We start from the raw sequence: 11476 nt of genomic DNA, 5'->3' as shown, positions 1-11476 counted from the left end.
CGCGAAAAAACTCAAGAGTATTGAAAAACACAACCTAGCACGAAAAAAACTGGTCTACTTCAAGTGCTCAGGAAATGTGTCCGGACCTCTTAAGCGCTCTGGAACTGTGCTACCGCATCACTCAAGTGATCCGTAATTATGACAGATCACTGTCTGGAAATGTTCCGCGGGTAATTTGACTGATGTAGAACCGCTCTGGGGGGCCGCTTAAGTGCTCCAAAATCGTGCCATATGTCACTCAAGGGTTCTCTAAATGTGCCACGGATCGTTTAAGTGTTCTGGAACTGTGTCGCGGGTTACTTAAGTGATGTCACGGACCTACTTTAGTGATAAAAAAATGCGCCACGGGCCATTTAAATGCTCTGGAATTGTGCCACGGGTCATTTAAGCAATCTGTAAATGTGCCGCTTAGTTAATTTTTACAATAACCTTCACGGCCACATTTGGTCCATGGGTCAAGGATTTACCATATATGGCTAGAAGGGTGGGTCGCAATGAATTCCTTAAAGAGAAATTTTGAGTTAAAAAATTAATTTTTTTTTCTTCTTCTGGGGGGGGGGGGGGGGGAAGGCGAACCAGCCCATATGCTCCCCACTCACGCGTACGCGTTTCCGATCCCACCAATATGTGTTTAGGAGGTAGGGGCAGTGCTGACGAAATTTTGCTGGCAAGGGGGATCAAAAATGGCTAAAAATTTTCTGACGTAATACTTGAACGGACCCAAAGCAGCAAAATACCGCGAAAATCCACCAATAATAACGTGTAAATCTTTGTTTTTCCTTTTCCCCATGAAGGGGGGAAAAAAGCTGTTTTGGTATCCCTAATCTTGCACACGTAAACAGCAATTTCAAATCCGGTTTTGGGAATGTTCCTGTATAATTTGGAAGAGTAATTTCACACTCGTCTTCCAAATTATAAGAGGTATTTTTTTTTTTATCTGTGACTATTGAAGAAAAAATTACCTAAACTTTAGTAGGATTAATTGAGTATTTTTCACTCAACGAAATTTGGAGGAGTAAAATTGAATTTTGATGCGTATTTGTAAACACTTCCTCTATGCCCTTTTTTCTGAATTTTCCGCCCCGTCTTTGCCCCCTTTTCCCTCTTTGAATTCATGTCCTGTGTGCCTTTTTTTCTGAATGTTCGGCCCCGTTTTTTTTGCGATTTCCTCCCTGCAATTTCCGCGATTTTTGGCCCCGTCTTTGCCCTTTTTTTCCTGAATTCATGTCCTCTCTCAAGTAGCATAAAGATATAGATCTATATCGCAAAATTTCAGTTTCCAATATAGATCTATATCGGGCCACGATATCGTTCTGGCTAAAAAAAGGCATAGTCAGAGATAAATAGATCTATATCGTGAATGTGATGTATTCAAATACTTCAAATTTCGGACGATAGATGGCGCCCTTTCATAAGAAATTTTAAAACTGTAGGTGGGAGGGGTGGTTTGAACTTATGCACCCGGAACTCTTTCCATCTCTAACTCCGTATCTCACCAACCCACCACTACAGCACTGGCACTGTCTTTGCCCTTTTTTATCCTCTTTGAATTCATGTCCTCCGTGCCTTTTTTCTGAATTTTTAGCCTCGTTTTTTCCGATTCCCTCTGCAATTTCCGTGATTTTTAGCCCCCGCCCCTTTGCCCTTTTTTTGCCCTCTTTGAATTCATGTCCTCCGTGGCTTTTTTTGAATTTTGTACCCCGTTTTTCTGCTAGCGCCCTTTGTTTTTTTTTCGGTCTCTTTGCATTAATGTCTTCAATTCATTTTTCTGAATTTTTGGCCCCCTTTTTTTTCCAATTTCTCACCTGCAATTTCTTTTTTGTACTACCGCCCTCCTATGCCATATATGCTTGAAAAATGGCCCTTGACACCTCAAACCTAATTTTGTAAAAATGAAATAAGGGGAACATTTTTTTACCGGGTACCCAAGCTGCCCTTGCTAGAGTTTCACGTCATTCAACTGGTTCGCGGCACACTTGGTATAATTCCAGGGTACTTGAGCTGCCCGCGACACATTTCCAGGTCACTCAAGTGACCCTTGACACATTTACACTTGAGTGACTCGCGGCATATTTCCAGTTCACTTAAGTGGCCCGCACACTCCAAAAGGTAGCGTCCGCTTGTGTTATGCCGTTTTCTAAAATTCTTCCGTTTTGGGCCGGGCCGTAACTAGGATTTTTGCCACCCCCCCCCCCCAATTTAAAATTCAATAATTTTGTAATGGTGTTCATTGTTTTCACCTAAAATTCGCAGCCCGGGGCAGTTGCCCCCCGCCTCCTCTAGTGTTCCGGCCCAATCTTTTTTTTTCTATCCAACCTGCCCCCCCCCCCCCGATAGTTTCTGAATTTTGGTCCCCTTTCTATTTGAATTCGTATCCCCCCCCTCCCGTTTCTAAATATATATACAGTGAAACCTTTTTACGGACACCGGCGGGACAAAAACAAATTCGCCCGTAAACGGTTAATGAGACGTTTGAAATGCATACTTTTATTATACAAGGGGGAAATTTTATTATTTGGCCGTTAAAGAGGGGTGACCGCATCGGTGGGGGTGTCATCCATTAAGGGGGGTTTTACTGTATTTGCCTCCCCCCCTCTTTTCTTAATTCTTGTCCTCTTTATAACTGAATTCAAGCTCCGCTTCTCGCTGTTTTTCTGACTTTGTCACAGGGACTGTTCCTCATAAGTTCGGGCCCTGTGCAAATATAAATTTTTGCCCCCCCCCCCATTCCCATATACACTGATTTCCATAAAAATTTGCGCACCAAGAAAGAGTTGTCCGAATGGAACGAAATTTTATATATGTGAGTACAACGTGAATATAAATAAGTGATTACATAATTGGAGCAAAAGAATCATTTGTTACACAGGGGTGGGAACTCTGCGCTGCACTGCGCCGAATCTTGCGCCATCCTGCTCCAATAGTGTGTTTTCGTATTTTTCTGCGCCAAATAGCGAATTTTGCTTCAGTATGTCCGGAATTTCGGAAAGGACGCCAAAAACTTTTTTGTCCCTGTTTGCTGCGAAACGATTCTTTCTGAAAAGAGCGTGTTTTATTCCACTGTATTTCAACTATCGCCTTTATTTAAACTATCGGAGCATCATCGGGCTTTCCATCGACGCATATAACGGGGCGCAGCGCAGTGCGGCACAGGTCGAGAGACACTCAAACCAATAATCAAACGTCATTAAAGATAGGGAAAGAGAAGAGCATCGGTGACTAACTTGGTATGTCCAAACTATCAACCAATAAACTGCTTCCTTCTCACGTGGGAGTAAATCCATCACCCGACAGCAAAGTCAGAATTTTACAGATTAACATGGACCATGCTCGGAAGGCCACAAACCAACTGATGCAAACAGTGGCAGAACTCCGGGTGGACATAATCCTCGTTCAAGAGCCATGGGAAATTAAAGGGGATCCCGATGGCTTGGCAAAAATGGTCCTCTGCTAACCTAAAGGCTGCCATATTTATTCCAAATCCAAATATTAGAGGAGCAACGCTGGCGGTGCACGACCACACGGTTGCAATAAAAATCGGCCTGATGGGGAAAGAGCATATCCTCATCAGCAGCTACTGCTCTCCAATTCAAGACATCACGCCAGCATTGGAGGAAATTTCAACAATATATAGAAAAGCAGGCTCTACACCTACGCATACTGCAATGGACCTGAACGGTAAAAATAGTTATTGGAACTGTAAACGGGAGGACGATAGGGGACAGGCCATCTTGGATATGGTCATAGAGCGAGATCTGTATATCCTCAACGGGGATAACATCAGACCGACATATCAGCTCGGGGACTCAGAAGGATGGCCAGACCTCTCACTAACGAATACGAGACAGGAAAGCCCAACTAATTGGCAGGTAGGGGAAGAGGTCACACAGAGCAGCCACAAGTATCTTCACTGGTGGCTCAATGACGCCCCTCCGGTGGAACACAGAGTAAAGTTTAGTTCCTCCCAGAGAAGACTGAAAATATTTGCTAACAAGTTCGGGAAGCAAGCCACAGACTGGCTAGACAAAATATCAAATTGCAACAACATCGAGCAACTTGAGCATCCCACCACCTCTCTCATGCAGACGTTGAAGTTAATTGGCGAAAGAACACTCCAATCCCAACACAGACTGGCTAATAGAGAGGTGAGGTGGTGGTCACCTAAGCTGGCAGAAGAGAGAAGAAAACTAAGGGCCCTGCACAAAAGATGGGAGAAATCAGCCGATGCGAACAAGGCAGAAGCCCTAACCAAATATAAGAAGCAGAAGGCCATTTACACCAAACAAATGACAGCAGCAAAAACGGACGCATGGCGCGCATTCTGTCATAGTGCAGTCAACCCATTTGGCGCTGTCTACAAGGCTACGGTGAGAAAGTCCACGCTCCCCCCACAAGTGCTACTCCTAGGTGATGGGAAGAAAACGATCCTCGAAGCAGTAGAGGCCCAACTACACACACTATACCCAATAGATGAGAGCGCAGATCTGGCTGAATATATATCTAACGAAGATGAAAATGTTTCTCACATCGCAACCAATGACAATCCGGAACCTAGCATTACTAAAAACGAAATCGAGAGAGCACTAGCGAGAACAGGCAAGAAAGAGTCGCCAGGGCCTGACAAAATAACGATCCCTATGCTGACCATTATACACGAAAAATTTCCAGATATCCTCGATGCCCTATACAACAAATGCCTCAGACTGAATTCAGTGTCTGCGGCTTTTAAAACGGGGCAGGTGTTAATGTTCCTTAAGAATGGCAGATCCCCCGACAACTTGGCCTCGTTCCGGCCCATCACATTGCTGCCACACATGGGCAAGATTCTGGAGCGAATTCTGGTGCAACGTCTCACTTATCACCTCGACAAAGTGAATTTTTTTCACCAGCACCAATATGGCTTTCGCATGGGCCGCTCCACAGAAGAGGCACTCTGTGACCTGCTGGACCCATCGATGGAGCAAAAAGAAGCAACCGCTATGTGGCACTTGTGTCCCTGGACATAAAAGGAGCATTTAATTCACTGAGATTCCCCATTCTCCGAAAGCTCCTAAAATCAATTCCGGCGCCACGTGAAATAACAGCAACTCTGGAGAATCTCCTGTTGGACAGAGTTATAGGCATGGAGACACAAGGACAGTTCGTCTCTCATCACCAGACCAGAGGCTGCCCGCAGGGGTCATGCTCGGGCCCCATGCTATGGAACCTGGTGGCAGATCAACTGCTCAAACGCAATTGGCCGGAAGGAGTGAGAATACAAGCGTATGCAGATGACGTCCTCCTCCTTTTATCGGCCCCGAAAATTAATGGCGTGACGGCTAGAGGGGCGACTGCGATGAAGATAGTCAGTGATTGGTTAACAGAGTACGACTTGGAAATTGCTGCAGACAAGTGCCGGTACATTTGGTTTAGTGAGAAATCCCGTCCCACTATCAAACTGAATGGGGAGCCAATTAGACATTCTGCTACCCTCAAGTGTCTAGGTCTAACCATAGATGGCAAACTAAATTATTTAGCACACATGAAGGAGCAAAAGGCAAAGGCAATGAGGACCCTACAGCGAATGCGGAATGCAGCGGGACCGCAGTGGGGCCTCAAAACAAAATACCGAAGGATTCTCTATACCCAAGTTGCGGTTAAGATAATTACATATGGAGCAGCCGCATGGGGGTCCTCTATGACGGTTAGAACGCAGCGCATGCTGAATTCCGCACAAAGAGGATTTCTCCTGTACATGACTAGATGTTACCGCACGACGTCTACCATGGCAATGCAGGTGCTGGCAGGTACTCCTCCGTTGGCCTTGATCACGCAATTCCTTGCAAAATCCGCCAGACTCACCAGGCTGGGAAGAAACATCACGTCAGCAGGAATACACCTTGACTCAACCAATTATGAAAGAAATGCGATAGGATGGACCCAACACCCTGCCAGTGAGCCCATCGATGCCCAGATAATAACCGATGAGCAACTCGTGGACCCCAAATGCAAAGCAATCTACACAGACGGCTCCCAAACAGCGGACGGCACGGCAGCAGCCCTTATATGGCTGACTGATGGAATCACTACCAATCAATGGGCCGCGAGGCTGCAGGACGGTTGCAGTGTCTTCCAAGCGGAGCTGTGGGCCCTCAAAATGGCTACAGAGCAAGCCATAAAAACAGAGGACAGAATAAGGATTTACACGGATAGCAGAGCTAGCCTGGAAGCAATAAGAGACCCGCTCACACGACACCACAATGCCAGACAGATCCGTAACTACCTGAGCACCAACAGAAATGTCAGTCTGCACTGGGTGCGAGGTCATTCTGGTATCCATGGCAACGAGTTGGTGGATAAGCTCGCCAAGAAAACCACCAAATCTGCTCAGAGCGCAATGTTAATTAAGCTTCCCCCTTCCCATGCCAAAAGACTTCTGACAAGTCACTTATTAAAAATGTGGCAGGAGGACTGGGACGAACCTGAACACCCAGGCAGACTGATTCACGATATCCTACCTCGAGTCGGATGGAGGGCTGTGGGATGGTCCCGAGCGAAAGCCATTTTCTTTACTGGTCATGGACCATTCCCCAGCTACCTCGAGAGATTCAAAATATCTAACAACAACAAATGTATGTGCGGAGAAGTCGGCACACCACTCCACTATGCCACCAGCTGCCCTTACGCAAAAGTCTTCCACCTGATCAAACCAAGGCAAGAGCTGGCGAAGGAGTGGTTTAGGAGGATGAGCCGGCTCGAAAAAGAATCACGAACTCTTGAGAATCTCGTGCGCTATCTCGAAAAAGAGGGCATTGCAAAACTCCACAGGAGGAGAATAGACATAGGCAACCACACAACTAGACCAGAGCAGCCTACGAGAAGATCCAGCAGACTGGCAGCACAGGCAGCAACACGGCACATTGAACAATAAGTGAGCGACCAAGTCACGGCCCAAGAGACCCCCGGGACAAACTGTGATCAGGGCTATGAATGGTTGTGCATAAGGGGAAAAAAAAAAATGTCGGTTTACATAGCGGCATGAAATCTTTATGTATATAATGTATATATCATGTACATATTTTTTTGTCTTGCTTTGTAAATATTTTTTCATAAACAATAAAAAACCCGCATTAGCCCCCCCCCCCGAAAGGGATTCGGCAGTAAATTGTCCCTAGACGATTTGCCGGGGCTATTGTCGGCGAATTGAATTGAATTGGGCTTTCCATCGCGAAACCCCGATAATATCCGTGATCGTGCAACTAAACATGGTTTGCAATGGTCTTTCAGCTTTAAAGCGCAAATGCGAGTCAGTTTCCGTTTTCAAAAAAAAAAAGTCGCCACTGGAAGCAGCAGAGACTACTGTAGTCGATCGTCATTGCGCCAAATCCCGATATTTCGTGAAAAAATTTTTTATTCCGTGAGTAAAAAGAGCACGTCCGCCGAATTACGAATGATAATTTAGAAACTTTGCCGAATAACGCGTTAAATCGCCAATGAATCGCCAATTAATGCCGTATCATGTGCGAAACAGAAAATCTGCTTGCTCCTAGGAACACATGGTTTAACTGAAAAATACGGCTTGTCCAGAAAAAAATATGCCGAATAACGAGTGTTAAATCGCCAATATTGCCAAATAACGAGTGTCAAATCGCCAAATAATGAGTGATGAATCGCCAAACGTGTTGATGCTTCCGAAATTTTCTCCCGTTTTACAACAATTTCTTTCCGAGTTATAAAAAAATTGAAAACTTGCAGAAAATTTTAGCCCATTTTAAGTGCTGCTGTTCCAGACAGCAAATACCGTAGTGCCTGCCCTCAGTAAGCAAAAACCATCTTAAATAGACTGGTGCGAAAAACTTTATGACAGCCGCTCTTTCAAACAAGGTATCAAAAGCCTGAAACACCAAAAACAAGATGATGAAAAGACTTTTCACAACAAAAGATAGTGCAGTTGTTTTATTTTGTAAAGGGGTGGGAGTTAACGAATATATTCTTGTTAGTTTCGCTGCTCCAAATTATAAATATCTACTCCGAATCCTGAATTTGCTGCTCCAAAACCTGAATTTTGCTGCTCCGACTTTATCACTTCCCACCCCTGGTTACAGGAAAACTACAAATGAATGTTGGTTTTAGCACCCTCTAGTTTGAATGCACGATGCGATATGGGGAGGGGGTGGCATTGAGGCATACAGGTCCCTTATGGTGTCCTGCATTATCTCATTCCACAGTTGCTGTACGCGTGCCTCTAGTTCAATCAAATTCCTAGGCTGCCCAACTTGCCGTCCCAAGCGATCCCAGATGAGCTCGATTGGTGACAAATCTGGGGATTGGGCAGGCCAAGGAAGGGTGTTAATGTGGTGGAGGCATTCCTGCGATACCCTTGCTGTGAGTGGTCGGACATTGTCCTGACATGAGTGGCAACACATGTGGCTGAAGTATGTCACGAACGTACCGCTGGGCTGTCGTGGTACCGCGGATGAATATTAGAGGTGACCTGGTGTCGTATGCGACGGCACCCCATACTATCACTCCAGCTGTGCGAGCAGTGTGCCGCCTTATAATGAAGGCGACGGCAGAATTGAGGTGTCCGTCACGAGGTTTCCACACACACGTACACGTTTGTCATCACTGCCCAAATTGAATCTCGATTCGTCGCTGAATACGACCTGGTTCCATTCGATTGCGGTCCAATCCCATCGAGCCATTACCTCTTAGATACAACCTCTGGGAGGTAATGGTCGAGCTCGACACCACTAAAAACGGAGGCGATGGCGAGTGGGCATCATTGATAGCAGGGCCGTAACTGCCCCGGGCGGCAAAATTTAGAAGACGGCAGTTTTAGGTGGGAACAAAGAACGTCATATTACGAAATTATCGAATTCTAAAGTTGTGGGGGCGGCAAAATAATGTTTGCCCCCGGGCGACAAAAATCCTAGTTACGGCCCTGATTGGAAGCACACGTAATGGTCACCGCAATACTAAACGAATGTTCTTCGGCAAGGCGCCTCGCGACGGTACGAACAGACGCAAGGACCAGTAGTGGAACTGCTGCTTTTGCCCGAATAGCAGACAATGATGCAGTTGGCGCTGTGCGTGCTTGTCGAGTGATATAGCGGTCTTCTCGACTATTGGTCTGCCGTGGAGCGTCTTGAGCTTGGCCGTCGTGCATGCGACGGTAAGGTGAAGTCAGATCGGCCTAAGTGGCGGGTTACTCGCCGAGCTGACCACCCGGCTTCCATCATCTCGATGCTTCCTTCCCCCCCTAGAACTCTGACAACTGATCACATTGTCTTCGATGGTGGAATAACGGAGCATCCCTAATGAAAAAGCATCCCTCTGCAACAGACTAAGTACAGGCAAAATTCCTCTACGTACCTTTTTTATACGCTAAGGACAACGAAGTTCAACGCCCTCTGGTGTTAACACACATTGCACAATCACGCTGTGCATCTAATCATTTGCATATCTGCCAGACACATATCTTCATGCCAAGTTTCGTTGCGATCCGACAATTACTTTTTGATGAGCAAATTTTTATGGAAATGAGTGTATATATACAGGGTGGGCAAACATTTTTTCCGTAAAAACTTTAAAAATGAATAAAAACAGGAAAAAAAAAAAAGCCGAAATAAAAAATGGTTTGCAGGGTTAGCATCGCTATGTCACGGGAATTTTTTTAAGACGGGGAAAACAGCCGATAGATGGCGCTGGTACGAGTGACTTCGGTAGAAATATGCAAATGAGACGGTTATAAGAACTTGCGCTCCTAATCCACAATCAGTTCACCGTTGTAAACCGTGTATGTGAACAAGGATGCTGAGTGCGAAGGATAAAGTTTTGTTTGTGAAGTTGTTTTACGTGAACCAGGAACCAGTGACCATTGCCTTGCGTAAATTTCGATTTCAGAAGAATGTAAGGACTGGAAAAGGGGGCTTTTTTTAACAGCGACAGGCCTCATAAAGCTTGTTTAGCGGTTTGAGGAAACTGGAGGCAGGGCCGTCTTAAGAGCATCATGGGCCCCCGGGCCAAGTGATATTTCTGAGGCCCTATCGGGCAAATTCTCGAAAATTTCAACCAGATCTCATTTTTGTGAGGCCCCTTTTCTCTTGAGGCCCCCGGGCCGTGCCCGGGTAGGCCCATGCCTTAAGACGGCACTGACTGGAGGATCGCGTAAGAAAGTCGGACGACCATATTTAAGAAAGGCACGTTCGACGTGTGTTGCAGTCGAAATGGAAGCGCTAGCGTCCGAATCAGCTGCAGGGACCAGCAGTGCTCGTGAACCTGCCAGACTGGGGGGTACCGCCATCCTCGATACGCAATATTCTTAATGGAATTCTTGATCTGTACCCCATACAGATTGCATTCGTGCCATGAACTTTTACCAGCGAATACCGTACAGAAGGAATCATTTGCGAGGTGGGTGTTTCTCCATAATCGAACAGAATCCCACCTGGGTCCTTAACACATTTGGGCAGATGAAGCTCATTTTTCTCTTCATGGCGACGTTAATACCCATAACTGTCGCATCCGGGTGACGTCTAATCGACGTGAGTACCCGCAGAAACCATTGCATTCCCCCAAAAGTGACAGTGCGGCGTGGGTTCACAGGTTCGTTCGTCATAGGACCCTTCTTCTTTGATACGCAGTGCCCAGTAAAGTATATGGGGGAGAAGGGGGAACAGCTAATGCTCAGCGTTATTTAACGCTTCTGCGCGAGAAGGTCGTACCATGTTTGCGTGAAAGAGATACGCTTTCTACCGTCGCGTTTATGCAAGATGGAGCAACTAGTCACACTGCTGCTCCGGTCAAGGCATTCCTGATACAGACGTCCGGGAAAGACGAACTCATTAGCAGGCATTGCAGGTTCCCATGGCCTTCTCGGTCTCCAGATTCGACACCGGCAGACTTCTGGTTACGGGGATATTTGGAATCCCGGGTGTATCGATCCGGTCCATCCAATCGGTCGGAACTGAAAGATGCGATCCGCCGAGAGGTGTCATATATATACATCCGGACCTGCTGCACTCTGGCTTTGCTGGATTTGTGACTCACCTCCTGCAATGTGGTGGTGGTGGTCATGTGTAACACGTATTGCTGTAATAAACGAAAATTTGTGGGCGCTCCCCCCCGTTTCTGCTGCCCATTTCGTACCGAATATACCCCTGGCTCTCTCTGAATCACTACTCTCCAATTTCTGACCACTCGTCGTTTTACGTGATTTTCACCAGTTAGCTTCTTTCGCATTCTCGTGACATTACCCAGAACCCCCTCCCACGGCACCCACAAGTGACCGGGGTGGGGGACTCAAGCCCTGGGACCCGTGACAGTTACCATTGTTATTTTCATGCTATAAATTTACCATAGAAGGGTCTGGGTGCCCTGCTGTAAGATGTGGGGGGGGGCATGATCAATCACTCCCCCCTCCCGGGCTTCACATTCTTACATACCTACGATCCCTTATTATTGATCAAATTAAGTAAAGATCTAACCATAAAAA

At 46.3% G+C, this 11476-nt stretch overlaps 1 protein-coding gene across 1 annotated transcript; it reads left to right on the top strand.

The window, feature by feature from the left end:
• Positions 1-5122: 5122 nt before the first annotated feature.
• Positions 5123-6910, top strand: LOC149067725 (uncharacterized). Its single transcript, XM_089252359.1, has one exon. It carries the CDS (start codon positions 5123-5125, stop codon positions 6908-6910), a length of 1788 nt encoding a protein of 595 aa, XP_089108485.1.
• The last annotated feature ends 4566 nt before the right edge of the window (positions 6911-11476 follow it).

Source organism: Pholcus phalangioides, unplaced genomic scaffold (assembly GCF_987345545.1).
Source record: "Pholcus phalangioides strain wild (caught in Gottingen) unplaced genomic scaffold, Ppha-v1.0 ptg000028l_1, whole genome shotgun sequence".
Taxonomy (NCBI): Eukaryota; Metazoa; Arthropoda; class Arachnida; order Araneae; family Pholcidae; genus Pholcus; species Pholcus phalangioides.
Note: the sequence above shows the minus strand (reverse complement) of the source record. Positions and strands in the feature narration are given on the sequence as shown.

Excerpts from the sequence above, each read along its gene's own strand:
- LOC149067725 (XM_089252359.1), top strand. The coding sequence starts at position 5,123 with ATGGAGACACAAGGACAGTTCGTCTCTCATCACCAGACCAGAGGCTGC.